The following is a 21,805-nucleotide window of genomic DNA, read 5'->3' as shown; positions in this document are numbered from 1 at the left end:
GAAAATAGGCGGAAAAAACGTGAGGTCCTTTCAAAGGTCACCGAGTGACCAAAAAAAAAAAAAAAAAAATCATTTTTCGTCTCTATTCAGATATTCTCAAAATAAAAAACATTTTATTTATTTTGTGGTAGGTCGGAAAAACACATGGTCCTTGAAAGATCCGGTAAATTAGACAATCCGGCTTGTATAATCGGTGCTCTACTGTATTTGAATTACGGAGATAATATCGTTTTTTGTTTTTATCCATTTTATTTAACAATCTGAAGAAAAAAAAACATGTTTAGTTGTAATCAAAGAACTATGTATTTAAATTTAATTTAAAATAACCATTTAGTTAATGCAATTTTGTCACATGAACATGAACATATTTTATTTAAAAATTCATTTACAGTGTAATTCTCGTCAGATGGCAAAAGATATGTAGAAAAAATCTTGTATATCTTGTAATTATGACAGCATATTATTGAAAAAGGAAAGGGGAAAAAATTTATTGTATGTATAAAAGAACTCAGGATCATCTTTGGTTAACATAAGTAATCTGATTTAACTCATCAAGATGATGAATACTTTCCATAGAACATGTGGTCCAACCATGCTGAGAAGATTAAAATCGCAAAAAATCCATGCAGGTTTCAACGTCACGTTGAAAAAAACTATAAGAGGCACTATTTGTTGCAACTACAAAAAAATAGATGCTTAATTATTGTTCGAACTGGATCTTGCTGACGTTTTTACACAGTCTACAATGACGCAAAAACGATTCCCGAACACCCTCGAAAATGCTATCTATGCTTCCATATTTGCGACGGCAATGCACACATAGAAATTTAGAGCTTGTATGTGGTTTGTGACTTCATGTTCCGTGTTAAGTTTTTATCATGACTCTGAATTTGTTAATCGAATTTCGAAACACTCCGTTTATAATCAAAGTAATACCTTTATGATAAAAGTAATAAACACATTAAAATAAAAACTACAATTGTCATTATATTTGATTAAATTTAACAGTTATGAAAAGAATCTATGGTAATAGTCTTCTCTGACACATTAATTCACAATGTAATTTCATTGCTTAACATAATTGCGTGTTTTTTTTCTTTCAGAATTATGTATTGTGAATTAAGAGGCAATGTAATTCAAAAAAATAAATAAAATGCTTTTTTTTACCTATATTAATAAAAAAAAAACTGAAAAATAAAGATTTAAGAAGTTTTGTATTACTTATTTAAATTTAAGGCATAAAACCTTAGTTAAATCCTTTTTTTTTTCTTTTTTTCCTTTTTTTTTTTTTTTTTTTTTTTTTTTGCATTTTTATCACAGCATTTTTCAAACTCAGTGAAAATTCTAACTCCAATAAACGTAAATTTATTGTTACTAAATATTGCTTAGTTACTTCAACAACAAGAAATACGAATTTCCACCAAAGTTAATCAAATTTTTTAAGTATTATTATTTTTTTCCTTATTAACCTTTTCACGACTTTTTTTCTGTATTGGCATTGCACAATTTTAAAAAAGTCATATATAATAAATAATATCTTATCTATGGTTTTTAGGTTGCACAAGGTAGTTGGGAATTTAATTAAAATTGAGATTTGGTTTTATTTGTATTTCAGCAGCATATATTTTAATCTGACTAACTAATAAACATGCATAGATATAAATCTAGGTGTTACGCAAAAATTCAAATTTTCAAACCTTGTTTAAATTTTAAAAATGTTATCTCATTTTTCCTTCTTTAAACCCATATGTTTAACCACCTATTCTATTTATATAGTTTGAATGTATTTTTCTATTCAGGATTAATGTATTCAAGTTATGTACAAACTGTTTTTACTAATGAATCAGATTTAAGTAAGCTCTATTTACTTATCGTTTCAGTTTTTGAAAATAAAGACAAGATAGTCCTTGTGATGCAGTTTGCCAGTGGTGGAGAGTTATACAATTATCTTAGTGAGAAAAAAGTTCTTTCAGACTTAGAAGCACGTAGAATATTTCGCCAGATAGCTGCTGCTGTATATTATTGTCATAAAGTAAGGTTTTCAAAAATTAACATTATTTGAATTTAATTAATTATACATTTTTGTTTTATCGACTACTTATATTTTAACCTTTTTCAAGTATTTTATTGTTATTATATTCAGAAAATAGTTAGTGTTTTCCTCCAACACCTTTTTAAACTGAATTATATTTTTAAACTTTGACAATTTAATCTTTTAGAAAATATATAGAATTACAAAGCTGAACAAACATGTGTGCCAAGAATTGGTTACAGTTCATTTTGCATAACACTTACTATAGGAGTAACAGAATTAGATGTAAGAGTTTATCAACATCTTGTAATTAGTACATTAAAATTGGACAGATCCTACTTTTTTTCCACTATTAAATAATTTACAGGAGAGATAACATTCAGTCCTATGGTATATTCCAATGCATTCGTAAGGATTGTTTTCAATTCTTTTGTTTACATTCATGTACTTAGTTTCAATAAATGTAGATTTCTTTTTTTCTTTTCTTTTTCCTAATCTCAGTTACGGTTTCATTTTTTTTTTAAACTTAGGCTTCTTAAAAATAAAAAAAAATTCAGTTTTCAATGTTTAAAGCTCTGTATTATTATTTATTTCAGAATAAAGAAAATTATATTTGCATTGAATCTGACCTTCTGTTACTTTTAAGTCTGAAGTTTTTGCATTCAGTTTTCAATTTAAACTTGAAAGATTTTTACAATAGAGAAATACTGTTAAAGAGTAGTAGAAAACACATCTTCCTGATATAAATTTTCAGTTTTAAAAGAATAAAGATGACCTTTTTTGAGCTATAACACCTCTTTATTCTACTTAGTGCATTATTCTTTCAAATTAATGATATCAAACGTATTCTGAAGAATTTTTTTTCTTCTTCATATTAAATATTTTATACACTGCACTGTGTATCAATTAAAAAGTTTACATAAATATTTTATACACTGCACTGTGTATCAGTTAAAAAGTTTACAATCTAAAATAAATTATTTAAATTTTTATTTCTTGGGTTTAGTAAACCCAGTTTAACTAAAAGGCTTAAATGTTTCTTTTCTTTACCATCCACTCAACCCTACTTTCGTATCTATTTTTATTCTATTGTATTATTGCATTAATTTTTTTAAATGCTTAATTTATTCTATAATTGTTATACTACTAAATGTTTTTTATTCATTTATAATATAGAACAAAATTTGCCATAGAGATTTAAAACTTGAAAATGTGTTATTGGATGAAAAAGGAAATGCCAAAGTAAGCTTTTTTTTATTGTTATAATTTCTATATTTGTTGTGCTGTAACTAAGACTAACTAAACATATAATGCTTTCATTTTATTTTATTTATTCATTCATTTATTTTTTACAAACTTAAGAGAGTCTTCGTTTGAAGTTCTCAGTTGAATAAAAGTCCAACTTCACTTATTAACAAAAATGGAATTAGCCTAACTCTCTTGTTCATACAAGTTATTTCTATTTTATTTTAAAAATTAATGCATTATTACTTTTGCTTCAAAATTATTACTGCTGCCAAAGGGAGGTCGCCAAAGATCATACAAGGAAAAACATTAGGTTTCAAAGCTCTCTATCTCAAACGAAATTAAGACTGTAAAATTAATCCACTATTCAAATAGTAATTTTGAATAGTGGTCCGGAATTAATCCACTATTCAAATAAGGTCTTCTGATAATACATTACTCTCTGACAAACTCACTAAACTTCCAATGAGAAAAAATGTATACAGTTCCTGTCTTTCTTTTGGACTCTCCTAAATATCTCTAAATAAAAAATTGGTATAGTTTTTATCTTCTGGGGTTTGTGGGGCCGCTATTGCCATTATTAAATATTACTTGCTTATAATATTGAAGGTTGCTAAAAAAATTTTAAGTGCATATTTTGAAATAACAGTAGTTGGAGCAAAGTGATTCTCTTAAAATGTACTCATTTTTCAAAGGATTGTAAAAAGTTCTGTCAATTTCAAAGCAATTAAAGTTAAAAATTATTATTTTTAAAAGTACAGCCCCAGCCCCCTCCTTAAAAGAAATTTGTTAAAAGGATGAAAAGAAAAAAAAAAGATTTTTATTTATGTTATTTTTTTTCTTTATTTTAAATTTTAATTAAATAGATATCCATAGAAACTACTATATTTTATTTTATTTATTTGTTTATTTTATTTTTTGGGGGGGTGGGAGGGTAGGGGATTATTAACAAGATAGTTTTTAAGAATTCCAACTTCTTGAGAAAAAAATTTTTTCAATTTCTTTGCTTATTTTAATATTATCTTTCTTCAATGCAGATTGCTGACTTTGGCTTGTCGAATGTATTTGATGAGAAAAATCTCCTTAATACCTATTGTGGAAGTCCATTATATGCATCGCCAGAAATTGTAAAGGGAGTTCCTTATTATGGACCTGAAGTAAATATTTTTATATTAAGTATACCTTAAATTGCAAAGTACATGTCTCTGAAATATTTAAACATATTTCTCCATATTTTTTTCTCTTGTTGAAGCAAACGTATCATCAAAGTTTGTTTATAATCTATGAAAACTTAGTTTTTATGTGATATGTTTATTAATTATTAGCTGTTAAAGCTGCTCAAATAAAAAACCATAACATTTTTGATTAAGTGATCTATGGGAGCAGTACGCAATGCATTGAAAATAAATGCATGTTTTATTAACTTATATACATTTTTTGTTAACAAAGCGGTATGATTCTACAGATATCTTTTTTTTTAACCCTGTAATAAATTTTCTCTCTAAATTAACACTTAATGTAAACTTCATTTCCAGTGACTTTACATTAATTTCAACAAAATATATTTTAATTTCTTTTTAATAATTTTTTCCAGCCTTAACACTTGCACGGCACAGTATATAATTTCCATTTTATTATTATTATTTAATATCCTATTTAGTAAATTTATATTATTAAATTTATCAGAACTTATTTTAGTGACTCAACTCACCAAAGGAAAGCTTAACTATATACTGCATTATTTCTCACCAAAGTTGATCCTACTGATCAGGACTAATCAGGTTTAGCCAAGATTTTACTACACTCAGGCAATTTTCCTGATGAATCGGCGCTTATGAATCTTTAATTTTAACTTTTAAGTTTCAAACTGTTTCAAAATCATTACTGTAAACAAAAAAAAAGACATGTAGGTTTAATTAGTTTTCAAACTATATATTCAGTGATGTAAATACTTATCAATGAATACATATTTTCCTCAAATTACAGTATCCTCAAATTACAATTGTATCCACAAATTACAATTTATGTTATTTATTATGATATGTAGCTTGAATTTTTAAATAAATTCAATTATAATTCAATAAATTTGAACACTGCTTCACGATGAAATAATCAGAGGTACTTATGTCTGTTTATATTGTGTGTTATTTAAAAACTTTTTTCTTAGTAAATTTGAATTATCCAAAATAATAATAATAATATGTATGCTAAGTAGTGAAAGCAATTTATTATTAATAAATCAGTTGTCGTATTATTACTTATTATATATACACTCTATTACAATAACACTCCTATTACAATAAATATTGAAGGAGCAAAATAATAGTTAGTGAAAACTATTGAAAAAGATTTTAATATAATTTTCATGGTTGATATTTTGTTAGTTTAATTGGCTTTAAAATTAAAGTCATAATGTTCATTTTTTAAGGTTGATTGTTGGAGTATGGGTGTCCTGTTATACACTTTAGTATATGGAGCCATGCCTTTTGATGGAAGCAACTTCAAAAAGCTAGTGACACAAATATCTGAGGCTGATTATTTTGAGCCTAAGAAAAAATCAAGTATGATTGTTATTGCTTTATATCATGTTCTTAAAGTTTTTAATTGCATATTTGTTTGCGTTTTGACAAAAATAAAATTTTATGCTTTCTTATTTTTAAAAATATGAATTATAAATCTATTTTGTATATATAATCAAGAGCATTGTTTCTCTACTAATTATGTTTGTACCCCTAGAGGTTCAAAACATGTGTAGCTTCTTATTGTAGAGTTTTAAATTCTTGTTTGGTATAAAAAAATTGAAATTATACAATAACGCACATATTTGTAGTGTACTGATACTGTTTTGAAGACGTTCATCTTAGAATTATTGATTATGCATTTGTTCTTTTGTGTACTTTTATAATCTTTGGCTGGAGCAGTTTGCTTATCTAGCTTTGTTAAATTAAATAAATTAGTCAAGTAAAAGCTTGAGTGTTCCGATTTTCAATATGCATGATAAATGTGAAGCTTTACTAATAAGTTAAGTCACATAAGTTGAGTTACTTAAGTTGAAGCATGTAATTTCAACAAGCTAAAAGTGGCACTTTGAGTGCTGTCGGAACGCTAGACATTCCAAAATTAAAATTGTCTAGCATTTGGACAGTGTTGAAATTGCAAAATTATATGACCCAACTTATTGAAAGAAGTTATCTCCACAATAGTTAAAATAAATAATGTTATTTCACTTGAATGTTTTATGTAAAAAAATATATTGGACTTATCGAGTAGAAAAAAAATTCCTTTCTGTTTTTATTTTTTTAAACTGAATTTAGATCCAAAATAATCTTTTAAATAATATGCTGATATTTGACATTTACAAGTGACATATGGTACAAATACAAATTTAAAATTTAGAACAATATGTTATAAATAGTATAAAAAGTGTGCCTAAATTTTCAAATACGTTTTTCACAGCTTTGGCTGGCTAGTGTGCTTTAAGGGATGAACACTCTCTCTACTAATACATCAATTTTTATCCCATAGTGAATTTCTTGTAGCGTCTGATCTTTTCAATTTAAAAAAACTGTCAAACATTTAGATAAACACAGTCCTTCTTTTTCAACCAGATAACCACAAATATCTTATAAAGAATTTTTTTCCACTGTTTTAATGTATGTTTAACAGAAAACCAATAAATATGTTGAATTAATTTTATATTAATTTACTACTAGCTATAATTTTACTTTGATAAATGCTTGTATTTCAATGTTTTACACCATTTTCTGAATTAATTTTAATACTTAAATATTGAAATTTAACATATTATATTTGATTTTATTATTAATCTTATTTTTATAGTTTAACAACTTTAAAATTTAGCAGAAACCTGTAACTCAATTTAACTGAAATTCTAATTAAATTATGAACTCAGGTTTTATTCAGCAAAATAAAATAATATAGAACATAAGTTAGATTTTTATTCTGAACAATGATTTTACTTTTTTACTTCCAGATGCTTCTGATTTAATACGTAAGTTATTGACTGTTGATCCTACTAAGCGTGCAACGATAGTTGATATATGTGTGGACTACTGGGTGAACCTAGGCTACGAACATTCTTTGCTGCAAGTAGCTGCAGACATGGCAAACCTGACACCTGTACGATTAGATTTGTTATTAGCATTAGCCCCTGGTTCTCCCATCCCTCAAGAAGAATTAGAATTTGGAAAGCCATTAACTGATGATGTAACTTTATTAAATAGAACTATTGAAAAAGATATCCCTGATGAAGAGGAAGAAGAAGAAGATGATTACAATCCTGACACTGCAGCAAATAGCTTTGCGTTTATGAAAGGAAGTCGCGCTAGTCAATTAAGTATTAGTTCCCCTAATCTGCAAGAAGCAGTTGATGAATACGCTGAAGAAAGTGAAGAGGAGTTCCTTCCGGCTGATATTGCAGCTGCTCTACAGACAGAGTGTGGCAAGAGGTTAGCTGAGAGCTCATTTGGATCCAGCCTTGCCAGGGTTTCAAGTTTAGCACACCAGAGTAAGAAACCTAAGAAGTCCGATTCAGTTAATGTTAAAAAGGAATTAGCTAAGACTGGGACTGATAAACTTGAGAAACAAATTGAAAAAGTTCCAGAGGCTTCTAGCAACAAAGCAAAATCTGACATTCCCTCTACTAAAGAAAATGACATGCAAAAATCTGTTGATAAATCTAATTTACAAACTCCCAGCAAAAAAGACTCCATGTCTGGAGATCAGAAAATTGTCAAAGACCCTAGTAATTTAAATGAAATTAATCAGAAAGATAGCAAAGATTCTCTGGTTAGATTAAATGAGTCTCAAACCACAGTTAATCGTAGAGAATCTCTGACTAACTCAGAAGAAAAAGAAAACAAAAAAATGGGTCGTCCTCCTGGTAAAATTGTAATACCTAAAACTTTTGATTCTCCACAATCAACTCCATCTCCAAAACCTATGTCAGTTAAAAAGTTATTAAACTCTGAAAGCAAATCTTCATCTGAATGTAATGCGCAATCAAAAACTACTCCCTTGAATAGCCCTGAAGTATCTCAGAAAGATGAAAAACGGAGGGATTCTGTTGGAACTCCTGTAGAGGATATTAATAAAAATGTAATTAAAAATGATTCGCAAGAGGAATGCAGAGAAAAGGCTATTACAGAAGAGAAGAAAACCATTGCAAAAGGTATTCTTAAAAAGGGTATTGCAAAAGCTAAACTCGCTGAACGAAGAATGTCAAAGCAAAGCTCCGTGGATTCTGAAACATCTTCAGTGTGCTCAACTCCTGCATCAGCTAATAGTGCTGCTGAACCGATGCCATCTTTTTATAAAGCACCCAAACCTTATACTAAAGATGAGGAGGCAAATGTTACTAGCAAAGCAGAGATAAAATTGAGTTCGACTCAAAGTTCAAATAATAGTACATTAAAAAGTGAAATAATTAGTTCCAAGAATGCACCATTATGGGACAATTCGTCATATTCAAATGAAAGAAAATTGCAAGAAAGATCTCAGAATTGGAGTACAATATCATCTACAATTGATTCAGAATTAAGTGGCTGGCGAGAACAGATGGAGGAAAGTTTGAGAAGGCTATCTCCTGATGATGAGAGATCATCAAATAAATCATATAATTTGGCCAAATTTGAAGATGACAAGCCACTAGTCCCAATAGCTCGTAGTTACAAAAAATTCACTTTTACCAAAGATGGAGCTTGTATTACAGAGACTAAGAAAATTTATACCACACCTGGAGCAGATGGCTCCTGGACAAAAGTGGAAAAGAAAACAAAAATCACTACCCGCCCTGGAAATGTTGAAGAATTCGAAAAATTTCGAGATCTTCATCTCAGAAATGATTCGCCATGTCTTGCAAGATCAGACAGCCAAAGTTCATCTGGTTCAAATGAGGTGTATGATGACATATTCGACAGTTGGACAGGCGATACTATGATGTGTAATATGAGAAAAATGAATAATATGTTTCAGAAGTTTTCAAAAGATCCATTTCTTCGTAAAGAAAGAAGACGAAATCCCTTCAGATTATTTCGAAGAACTGAAAGTGAACGAAATGAACGTGATAAAAAGAAATTTGAAATCCGCAGTGGGCGATCCGCAGATAGAGAATCCTCTGAAAACGAAGAAGATTGTGATTTACATTTTGATGATTCCAGTGCAGTTGTATATGGATCACAGGGTCTTTGGCAGTTCTTAAGATCAGCTAATAGAGGCTTTCCTAGTCGAGTCACCATCCAACATGAGCCAATAACATATGGAAGATCTGTTAGTCAAGATCGTTCCGAGTCTAAATTTGAACCTCAGTGGAGAAGATGTGGGTCCAGAGCCAGCAGTGGTTACAATACAGGAACTCGTTCTCAGAGCAGAGATAGAACAGAGAGTCCAAGAGAAAAGGTATTAAGATTTGTTTTTGAATCTCCAAATGAAGGTTTTTGTAAGGAGTCAAGTGTTCGAGATTCTCCTAGTCGACATGAAAAGTGGTCTCTTAAAAGAAATATATCAAGACATAACCCACGTCGAGACAGTGGAGTTGGTAGTGACGGATATGAATCTGAATATTCTATTAGACAAAGTCCTTCAGATGAATTTTCTAGAACTGGTAGAGTATCGTCTATGTCATCCATTCAGGGTGGTGGAAAGCAGGAAATGATTAAAAACTTTATGAAATCCTGGTCAAAAGATTTTATGTCACCACCGATCTCACCAACGTCGCTAGGTAGTAGTAAAGAGCCAACTGAAAATTTCCCAGAAAGTAGAAAACATAGAGTAGAACAGTGGTTGCATATGAATTCAGATGATCCATTTGAAGTTTATAATGACCCTTATCCAAGCCTTAGTTCAAGAAAATCTAGCACTCATAGCAATACTTCTGGTTATGCCACCATGCGCCCTCGTGAATATTTTCAATACAATCGCTCATCTAGTGATAAACTAGCAGGCTGTGCTGACTTTTTCCCCTCATTTGATGAGACTCAGCGTAGAAGAAGTCAGAGCTTGAACAAAGAAGCTGAAGCAAGTAAAATGCGCTTTAGGTCTTCCACATATAGTCCAGTTTCGGAAGAAAGCATTAGAGAAACTAACCGCAGTGATGGCTCTCATTCTGGCTCTTCTGTTCATCAAATCAATTTCACATTTTCAGATGGTAGAGCTGCATCTAGTCATGCAAATCCCTCAACTGCTACCAGAATTGTCAGACATTATAGTAGCTCCAATGATGGGAGTATTGTCGAATCTTCTGGACCTGCTAGTTTCCGGGTAGAGCAGGTTTCGCCCAGAGTGCACTCACAACCTGTAGTTCAAATGAGAGTTTCTATTAATAGGAATCGGGACAATCAAATGGTTCAAGCATCTTCCCAACCTAAGGGCTTATGGGAACAGCAAGAAACATTGGCTCCCAGTAAAACAGATTCTACTACAAGGGTACCATCCCCTGTACCTGGCATACGACAGTTTTCAACTGAGGTTCAGCATTGTATCGGAGGATCTGAAAGTTCTCCTCAAATGTCGGTCCAATGTGATGTTGGGAATAGCGGAAAACAATCGCCTAGAAATGCTCAATCAGGTAAGAACAGTCCCTATAAACCTCATTTGCCATCTGAAAACAGCATTTGGGATATGGCATGTCCTCCAACTTGCATGGATTCTGAGCTTACTAACATTAATCAGAGTGTTCCCAAATTAACACCATCCGAAAATTTATTTGCATCTAATGATTTGAATAACCGTCCAAAAAAATTGCTCTTGCTTAAAATGGGATATGACAGGGATGATGGGATAAACTCAAAATCTCAATCATCTATTTCAAATGGTGCAAATACCCCAGATAGTCTTGAGGATCTCACTATGGATCAGCAGATTCCACCTGATAATTCATGTGGTGCTAAGGATGCAATCAGTCCTAACTATTGTGAATCACCCATCAAAGAAAAAACGGATTTTCATGTAGAGGTTAAACCCTTGGGTATTCTTTGGAATACTGGAACTCCCCAAATTAATTCTAAGATGGAAAATGGTAAGTGTTCCAATTTTGCTCACATTCCAAGCCCCCCTCTTAGTAGACTCTCAGATGAGTCTGAAAAATGTGATTTACAGCAAAAATGTCTGGAGAAAACCACTTCAGAAATCGGAAGTATATGGAATCAAAAGAATACCAACCAAACATTCGATTTGCTAAAAAATCTCTTGTCTGACGATGGCCTTGAAAGCTTCAGCTCTTCAAAGTGTGTTTTAAGCTCATCCCATTCGACTCAAAGTTATTGCTCAGATCCCACCTTCAATGAAAATTCTGTTGATCAGAAGAAAATCATTGGGAAACGCATTTCTGTGATAGATAATATTGAACTCGAGCGAATAGCTCATCGTGATAAGCTTCATAAAATCTCAATCATGGATGACTTACAAAGTCCAAAAGAAGTGTTGCGACAGGCCATGAAAATCTGCGATACGTTAGATCCAATTTAAAGACTTAATCTAATCTTTAGGCTTTATTGTTATTATAGGATTCTAAATTTGGATTTGAAATTAAAATATATTCTAAGAAAGTTAACTTTTAAGCTATCATCCCTTAATTTTAAAGAATAGATAAATTTTTATTCATATTTTCCATCAGAAATACAAGAGTTCCTAGACTCACCCCTATGTATTTCAAAAACTCTTGCCCAAAATAATGTCTAGAAAATGTGCCTCTTATATGTTGCAAATTAATATTTTAGTAAGGGAAAATAAAGTTATCAAAATCTGACAAATTTTTTAATGTTAATGACTATGAAAGAGTATTAAAAGTATCAAAACCAGTTTGATTGTCTGAGGGAGCTGAAAGGTGATATTGATTATCAACTTTTTCTGACTTTAGTTTTGTTTGACAAGAGTTTACAATAGGATGCTGCTGTTTTGGCCATTTTAATTTATTTCCAAAAATTGTAAAAATGATTTAAAATGAGATATTAAAATGAATATGAGATATGAAATAAGAAATAGCTATAAAAATAATAGGAAATTGGTGAGATTTTATGTACAATAAAAGGGGCACTCTATTCTTTTTTTCTCACATAAATACTAACTTGTATGACCTAAAATATGTGTATTTTTATATTATTTTTGATTAGAATTTGAAAAACATAATAAATGATTCTGTTAAAGTTGTAAGTGCAAAATTTTGAATTGAGTGCTGAACTCTATTGTTCTTACTTAAAGTTCTTTGTATAGAAATATTGATTTTTATAACTGTGTATATATGCGAGGAAATCAATTCAGATGTGGTTCAATCTAATATTGTTGAATTTGTAGTTTAACTGCAAAGTTTAAATTATAATTAAAATTTCGATTGCTGCATTTACTTTATTGTCCATTAAGTTTTTAATCCACTAAGTTGTAAAATATGAATTTAAACATTCTCATTGCATCTATATTTAACTTTAAGAGATGATAGCTCTAAAATGTGTAGAATTTGTAAATATTACGTGTAAATAAAAATTTGTTGTATTAATAATAGAAAATATAACATTTTACAAAATGTATTAATTTTAAAGAAATGCTGAAAAGAATGCTTTTTTTGCCTATTTTTGTCTTGAAATTGTTGATATCTGCAAATTTTAACATAAGATTATGTGCATGTTATGTTTTTTTTTTACTGAAAATAAAATGTTGCATGAAGATTGTAAAAGCTTCCTAAAATGATTATGCTGTGATTTCATCTGTTTCCCTTATTTAATGATCACCCATTTTAGAATGAGTTTAACGCAATTTGATTCTGTGAAGTCGTAAAATCTAATAAATGTTTTGTTTGTAGATTTTTGTGTGCATTTTTTCTGTGTTAATATGCATGAAAAGTGTTAAAACGAGAAGCGAAACTAATGTTATTCTTATTTAAGTTCAGTTAGAACCTCAAACATCCGAAACACTTTCATCCAAATACCTTTGTTGGTCTAAGTCGAATTCCTAAGGGGTTCTTTTTTTTTCCAGGTGATTTCTTGGTTTTTCTCAATTTCACTAAAATGCTGCCGTAATTCGGTTTACGATGCCGGGCATATTTTTGATAATTTTGTCTCGGGGGGGAAAATAGGCAAATACACACACTCTTCTGTGACTATGTTCTTTCGCAAACTCGTGTTCTTTGCTTTATCTTTTACTGTAGCAATCTATTTAAGAATTTAACTAGGCATGGATACCTTTTTATCATATAAAAGAAAAAACGAAGAGAAATATTGAACCGACTGAAACTCCAAGATTACTGAAACAAAATTTTAAAAAAATCAAAATTTTAAGAGAAATTTGACAATTAGTATTAACCTTGCAAAGCAAAAGCTTGGAACAGTAGTAGCAGACCTCTGTAACTTTTTATCCCTTAGAAATTTTACATTTTTTATACTTAATAACTGAACCCAAACGTTTGTTTAGTAGTAACAAAAAAGTTTAGGAAAATTTTGTTATGAGTCTGCACCCGAAACCTTTCTTCAACAAACAAGTCCACGTCGCGCTCGGGGATGAACCTGTTTCATTTCTGATCTGTAATAAGAGCTTGGTCCAGAATTGAAAAAAGTTGCCAATGAAGTTACTTTGTGCATAAAACTTCTTTCGAATAAATTATTTTTATATTACTAAATTTATTGTAATTATATAAATATGAAGTAAAAATATCATTAAGGATTAAGTTACTAAGGAGGTCAACATCCGTAGCAAAAATTAGTTTTTAAAAGATTTCGCCATTTTTGATTCTGGGTTAAATTTTTAATGTTCGTTTTTTTTCCTTCTCATTCTTAGCCAACTTATGGTCGAGCATTCAACAACCATGTGCTTTTATAAAAAGGGGAAATTAAGTCGTCGCTTTATTAAATTAAGAGTAATAGCGCTTGATAATTGCTAGAATTTCTTTGGATTTTACTTAAAAAAATGTAAAGCAATAAAATTATGCTACTATTAATATTGATTCGGTAATTTAATTTAATACTGTACATTTACATGCATAAATGTTTTTTGTTAAATATTTTTTTAAATTATTGTTTAATTTGGATGATGCTGTAAAATTCTCTTAATATAAAAACAAAGACATTTGTTTAAAAAATCTTAAAAGACGGCAAATATATATAACTAAACTACCTTTAAAGTAAAGTTCAATTCTCTTTTAAAATTGTATTGGTATAATTCTGACGAAAAAAAATTAAGTTCTAAAATAATGCCAGCTATTTGTCTCCCATTTTGATTGGAAGACGATTTAGTATTTTGCATCTATCAAAGAATGCTGCAAAATGGAGTAAATATCCAACATCAGTTTATTTGTGAAAATTAAATAAAGATAGGTAGATACTTTATTTACATCGGACTAGAGCTGCACAGTGGACTATTGTGTGGGTCTGGGAAACATCCTTAAGAAAGATCCGAAGACGTGCCATCACAATCTTGATCCTGTGCAGATTTAGAATTCTACCCTTCATCTGTTTTCCTTTAGCTGTTGAATTTAGTCGTGAGAAAAGGGGTCTCTTAAGAACATAATTTCTAAACACAAAATAATTTTTTATATTTTTAATTACAGATGGCTGTAGAAAACGTAATATGATATTAATAACACTCCTGTGAACGTAAGAATTTAAATTACTTATATCAAAGAACTGGATTATTTTAAACAAGCAATTCGGTATTAATTTTTATATGTATTAATATAGAGAGAATTATAAAATTTTCCTCATACGCAATCGTTCCTTTACTAAGGAAAAAAGTCCCGCAGTGGACAGATCGTTAAGACACGGTTCCCAGCAGATCACCGAAGTCAAGCATCACTGGCTGCGGTCAGTGTGCGGGTGGGTGACCACTTGGATCAGTCTGCGTAGGGACCGAGGGTGTGCGGTATTGGTCCTCGTTAAACTGTGCTACCGTAAAGTGCTCGACTTCGGGCTACCGAAGCGGGGGTGCCATCCCCTCCGCAGAGGATCAAAATTGTGATGGCATGTCTTCGGATCATCCTCCGGGATGTTTCCCAGACCGTCGCCAATAGCCCATTGTGCAGCTCTAGTGCGACATAAATTAACAACAACAACTAAGGAAAAAAAATTTATTTATTTAATATATTTTCTTCCTGTGGTTTGTTATATATCGAGAAATTTTCTCTGCCATTTCTCTTAATTGAAAATGACTGGAATCTGCTTAAAAATATATGTGGAATATATATTTAACCCATTTTGTACATTTTACCTCAAACTATTGATCATTTTTATGATACAAAACTATCTAAAACTTAAAATTCAAACACCAGAAAAGAATTTTGAATTAACACATTTTAAATTTCTGCTCCAGGTACACGGAATCGCGACCTCAACGCTCTAATACGCCATCTGGGGAGAAGACCGGTTCCATGTCTTGACTCCTCTCCTTCTCTTCTCAGTTTTATAGGAATGTACTACGATATTTTCTCCTTTCTTAATATTTTTCGTATTCGTTAAAAATATATTTTTAAATTTTCTCGTTTTTTAGAATTACATTCAATGCAATTTTCAGTTCCCTATAATAGTTCCAAAAGAAATCGTCGTGGAAGTCTTAAAAAATCTTTGAAGCAATTGAATATGAAAAATATTGAAGTACATTTCTAAATAACTGAGAAGAGGATGAGAGGAATGGGTGAAGCCATGGAATTGGTCTTCTTCCCAGATGTCGTATTTGAGCGCTGCGATCGCGAATAGATAGTTTACAATAACATATAATTTAAATTATTTGTGCTCCCATATACTCAAAAAATTGCGTGAGTCTAACTTCCATGTATAAGATACATGTTATTTTTATGTCACGACATGTTATGTCACGACAAATTAGACAAGTTGCGGAAAACAATGAACTCTTTGTCGCAGATGTGACACCGATGTTCCGTTTATAATTATTTTTATCCAAACACTAATTATAAGTAAAAATATATTTTGCTCTTTATTTATAAAAAACAATCTTATTGTTGCTGATTAAAAAAAACTACTACCGGTATTATATTTATACTAAAACATACAATCCCAAAAAAGTAGTTTTAAAGTTTTTCTTTTCATTCATATTCAAATATGTTAATAAATGATTTTGCAAATAAAAGAATTCTCAATGGTGAATAACTGCTTAATTCACAAAGATTAAATTTCAAAATATTTTTAATGCTTTATGTCAAGGATGTGAACTGAAACCATTGAAAGTTCCCGGTAATATTTCTAGTAAGAAAGAAAAAAATTTATGAAGCCAATTTCCGTTCTGGTGAAAATGGATAGGCTAGATTATAATTAAATTTATTTACTATTAAAAGAACCATCACTATGCAGCCTTTGTCAAAAAGGAAAACGATCATTAGAACTTATGGTCATAATATGTTGCATACGCAAATAAAACGTAAGAACCCATTCATCATGAAATTTTGTTTATTAAAGAAGTTGCAATTTGTTGAATAAGAATTGGTCACTTGTAAATCCAAAATTCTTCCATAGCTACCGGCAATTTATCTTTCCAGTCCAAGGAGGGGGGTGAAAATATTGAGGCTCTTCAGTGGTATTCATAGTTTTTAGAACTTATGTTCATAATATGTTGCATACGTAAACAAAAAATTTTGTTGATTAAAGAAGTTGCAATTTGTTAAAGAAGAATCGGTTGTTCCAGTGAAATAGTGCTTAAAAAATTTTAATGATGAAGTTAGGCGATCATTGATGAAAATAAACATTATTCAATTGTCCGCTTAAAGCAGGTCTTCGCCTCCGATGTATACCGTTATATCCTGACGACTCCTAATGACGTTGCCGAGATAAAGAATAAAAACAGGTCTTTGGCAGGGGAAGAAGGCACAATATTTATTTAATTATTATTAGAAAGAGAACAATCATCCAAGTGACACACAAATCGAAGTGCTCCGATATTAAAAAAAAAAAAAAAAAAAAATAGGGGAAATCTGTATCAGTTAAATGTTTCGTTGTAGGGAATAAGAGAAATCTGAGTAATAACAATTGGGTATACTATAGCCTACGTCACAGGTTGTGTTATTCCTACTAAATTTAGCCCATGAACGGCATTTTCTGCGAGCCTAACTTCAAGCCACAAATAAACAAACGAAGTGTTTGATCGTTTAAATAGCTGCTCGCCAGATTTTATTGCATTTTAAAGAAAAGTAATTGATATTCGATTTTTGATAAATAATTGATTTATGTGGATAGTGGCATAGAATTTAGCATTGCGTCATGGTAAATGTTATTCCTACTAAGTGGAAGTAGTTGTGTTTTTTTTATATTATACCCAATTGGTCTATTAAATAGGTCGAGGGAAAATATTGTTTTTCTCGGTTGATTACAGGGAAATTTATGAAATATTAATTTCTACATACTTAAGATCTTAATTTAGAATACGAAAAGAGGAAGTGAATAATTAATTACGACAACGCGTTAAGTTTAGAATATTAAATAATGAAGAAAATTTAGATAAAGAAATGCATAAGATTACTTGAAACTTTTTATGTTACATGTATATACTATTTAGAATCCGTGACAAAAGCGAAATGAAAACATACAACTGTATATTATTTAAGAGAAGAAAAAGGAAAAACATTATTAAAATCTGGCGAATTATTAACGAAATAACGGAGATCAAAACCTGTTTGGTCACCTGTGAAAAGTTAGGCAAGTTTGAAAAGCAATTGGTTATTCAATGCAAAAAACACAACACTTAAAGAACTTATTATATTCAGAAAATTGGATCATCGGTGACAGTTCCTTAGGAAACAAATTGGAAAAATCAAAAAGTTTCATTTTTATATTTTGTAATTTTTGGGGTAGTTAGCCTAATTGACAGTAATGATAAATAACACTTCTTTACGTTAATAAAAATCTCCAATGCGGACTACGTGTTACGAGATGAACAGGAAAAAAAAAGTTTAATTTCATTATTTTGTAAATATAGGAGTAATTAGGGGACAATTAGCCTGATGAACGGTAAAGCTAAATAACATGCTGCTATCAAGTTCTCCAAGTCTCCTATGTGTTAATTATCTGATGAAACGGAAAAACTGAAACAGTTTTATATTGATATTTGATAATTATTAGGATAATTTTGGCATAGTAACTCCTCTTGACATTAATGTGAAGTAACACGTTCCAAGCAAAATAGAAGTTTCAAATTTGAACCTATATATGGACCTATATAAAGATTATATATCAGGGGTTTCCAACTTACATGAGGTCGGTGGCCGCAATTAAAAGCACCAGCCGAATTGCGGGCCGCAACTTTGTCAGAATTTTATATAGGACTCTTTTATGTTTGAATGAACATTGAATATTACTGTCGGATTTTTATCAAGTCGTCCAAAACAAAAGTATTGAATTAAAAATAATCATAAATATTTCCTTGAATAAATATTTTCTTGGATGCAAAACTGGAGAAATAAATTTTTTTGCACCGTTGGTATGTTAAATTTTACAGAAACGAAGACATTGGTTTTTTTTTTCCTTTTCTTTTTTTTCTTCTTTTTTTAACGAAAGAAAAGTATTTTAAACCCATACAGATTTTTTAAGAAAATTGTGCGCAAAAAATGGAAAACTAATATATCTTAATTCGAGGACCAAAAAAAAAGAAGACTTCGAGGTCCCGATGCGGCCCTCGAGCTGCCAGTTGGTAACCACTGTTATAATATACACTGGTGGACAAAATTAAGAGATGGAAAGCATTTCGCACATTTCTATGACGCTATATTCTTCTATGACGCTAGGACGCTATTTCTGGGCGGTTATTGATATGGAGGGAACCTGGAACCCGATACCATCCCAGCAACATTATCGAAAGGGACCATAATGCTGGTGGAGGACTCATGGTTTGGGCAGGGATCATGCAAGATACCCGCACGTCGCTCCATATGTTTGACAATGGTTCCGTGAATGCCCAGAGATACAGGCAGGAGGTCCTAGAGCCCTATGTGCGTCTTTTCAGGGGTGCTGTTGGCCCTGAGCTCATTTTTATGGACGACAATGCGCTACCACATAGGACTCTTATGGTTGATGAGCATCTGGAAAGCGAGGATATTCAACGAATGGATTGGCCAGCCAAATCCCCTGACCTTCTTGGGAGAGCTATTGCGATGCGCCAACCTCCCCCCAGAACCATTCTGGAATTAAAAATTGCTCTGGTTGAAGAATGGGTGGGTCTTCCACAAGTCCTTCTTAACTCCCTTATTAACAGCATGCATACTCGTTGTGCATGCTGTCTGTCTGTCAGGGGTGACCATACACCATACTAGAGGCAACACACACTGTACAAGCCTCACTTTTATTGCCATCTTTTATCCTTAAGTTCAGACTACATTGGATTTATTGGCAATAGGTCTTGCCAGTGAATGGCACTTCATTTTTGTCTTGTATACTTTATTATCATGGAATAAGCTATATCCATACCAAATTTCCTTTATTTATGTTCAGTATTTTTTGACATATTTGGGAAAATGTCTTCCATCTCTAATTTTGTCGACCAATGTATATTTCAAACCTTCTCGTGTCATTTTTTTAAAAAATCAGCTCCCCCCCCCCTTGTTTATGACACAAGAATACTGTTATATGTATTAAACTATGTGTTATTTTTTTATTATATTTTACAGGTGACAGATGAAATAAGTGTATAGTTTTCATAACTGGTGTTTTCTAAATACTTTTTGTGCTTGTACCCAGATTTCTGCTTTATGATCCAGCTGCAAGCTTTGATTCTTCGCTCTTTTGCCTCTCACAACATTCTTTTAGGAGTAAATTGTGTAAAAAATTATTTTTAAGAAAATGACGTATGCAATGATTGTTTATATGAGCATAACTGTTTTTTTCTGTAATGTTTCTTTTCATTTTATGTGTTTCTTATGAAGCATTTGAAAGTTAATAAATTATTTAAGAAGCATGATCTGATTTAGTATTTTTCTCATTGTATATGAAGTAGACCGTAATGCTCTATTCATTCAGAACAGTTGATAGATTAACAAATCCTAATGTAATATGGTTGTTGCCACACTATCGATTACAAAAAAAAAAAAAAAAAACTATCGTCTTCGAGCGAAATATTATAACACACATTAAAGTTTAGCTTCAAACTCGTGCATGAGCAATCTAAAATTTAATTGTACTGTGAAGGTCTGAAGGCTGAAAAAGAGGGTGGAAAGAGTGTGGAAAGAGTGACGACGGTTTTCACAAAATCTACTTAGTTTATTCAACAAGTTAAGTCAATCAACTGATTGAGAATAATTTTTGGTGTAAACGGTTCAATATAAGACTTCATAATAGGCATCTCCTGCGTCGATTTTTACTTCTAGCGGGTTTTCTGGGCATTGAAAGCGCCATGGGTCACGGTAGACTTTTTCCGGAACGTCCATTTCAACATTGGCTCAAGTCTCGTCCACATTATCAACTATTAACGATTGCTGCACTCGAATACGCCATCTTGGGAGAATACCAGTCCATGACTTGATCCTTCCCTCTTTTCTCTTTTTAGTTGTATAGGAATGTATTACGGTATTTTTTTCCTTCTTAATATTTTTTTGTATTTAATCGTCACAAATATTTTTTAAAATTTCTACGACACTTTGTTTGGAACTAAGTTCAATGTAGTATTCAGTACCATATAGTTTCACAACTCTAAAGTTTTTAATCTATTTGAAAATCAAGACAGAAACTAACGTTCATCCTTCGCCACACACTAAGTCCCGCAGTGGACTGATCGTTAAGACACGGCTCCCAGCAGATCACCGAAGTCAAGCATCACTGGTTGCTGTCAGTGAGCGGGTGGGTGACCACTTGGATCAGTCTGCGTAGGGACCGAGGCTTGCGGTATTGGCTTGCGGTATAAATTGTTCTACCGTAAAGTGCTCGACTTCGCGTACAGGTCGTCAGGCTACCGAAGCGGAATACCATCCCCTCTACAAAGGATCAATAATTTTGCTTCATCAAGTGCTGCATATAATAAAAAAAATATTGTTACAAAAATGACTTTTCCACTCTCCTGATACTCGAAGACGCATATTATACGTAGCGCATGTATATTATTAACGTAAAGGATCATTCTAACAGAGTATGGTCCACGCACTTAGGATTACCGCAGAGAAAAATGGTGAATCTCATTGGGGAGTTTTTTAGGAGAAAATATTTTTCACCAATCAGATTCTTACTCGCCCTAAACGGCGATCTGAAGTGCATGAAGTGAGTGTTCTAAAAGCTGGCAACATTCACTGATCCCATTCGGTCCGAGTAGCAGTGACGTGTATTCAAACCATATAAAGACAAAGCCTGCGTATGGTCAGTATGTGGTCCTAACCATCTTATCTCAGCTGATTGTCAGAGTTGAGAAATATTACTGTGGTTAAGTTGTCGGCCGTTTACATCAGATAACCACATAATGTTGTAAAGAAAATGTTATCTTATGAAGAGGTTTTTTTAATATGTAAACTCTTTGACAATAATATATCTTTCATACGATGAAAGTCTTCGTGGGTACTACAATAAAGCTTACCACTTCATACCGGATTCGGAATATACGTTTCTT

At 31.4% G+C, this 21,805-nt stretch overlaps 1 protein-coding gene across 3 annotated transcripts in view; it reads left to right on the top strand.

Moving 5' to 3' along the window:
• LOC107441821 (uncharacterized) overlaps positions 1 to 20,170 on the top strand; it is a 79,694-nt gene extending 59,524 nt beyond the window's left edge. Inside the window, exons 3-8 of one of the 3 annotated variants that reach the window (XM_087151890.1) lie at positions 1,881 to 2,032; positions 3,209 to 3,274; positions 4,315 to 4,434; positions 5,706 to 5,838; positions 7,272 to 10,862; positions 19,884 to 20,170. In XM_087151890.1, coding sequence (XP_087008016.1) covers positions 1,881 to 2,032; positions 3,209 to 3,274; positions 4,315 to 4,434; positions 5,706 to 5,838; positions 7,272 to 10,862; positions 19,884 to 19,894 — 4,073 coding nt within the window. In that variant the 3' untranslated portion in view covers positions 19,895 to 20,170. Of the gene's footprint in view, positions 1 to 1,880; positions 2,946 to 2,991; positions 3,275 to 4,314; positions 4,435 to 5,705; positions 5,839 to 7,271; positions 13,090 to 19,883 lie in introns of those variants that run through there. The other 2 variants (XM_021146457.4, XM_087151889.1) reach the window with 2 other exon arrangements.
• Positions 20,171 to 21,805: the final 1,635 nt, after the last annotated feature.

Source organism: Parasteatoda tepidariorum, chromosome 9 (assembly GCF_982258835.1).
Source record: "Parasteatoda tepidariorum strain Cologne lab strain chromosome 9, Ptep-v5.0, whole genome shotgun sequence".
Classification (NCBI taxonomy): domain Eukaryota; kingdom Metazoa; phylum Arthropoda; class Arachnida; order Araneae; family Theridiidae; genus Parasteatoda; species Parasteatoda tepidariorum.
The sequence above is the reverse complement of the archived record's forward strand: the minus strand, read 5'-3'. Positions and strand labels throughout refer to the sequence as shown.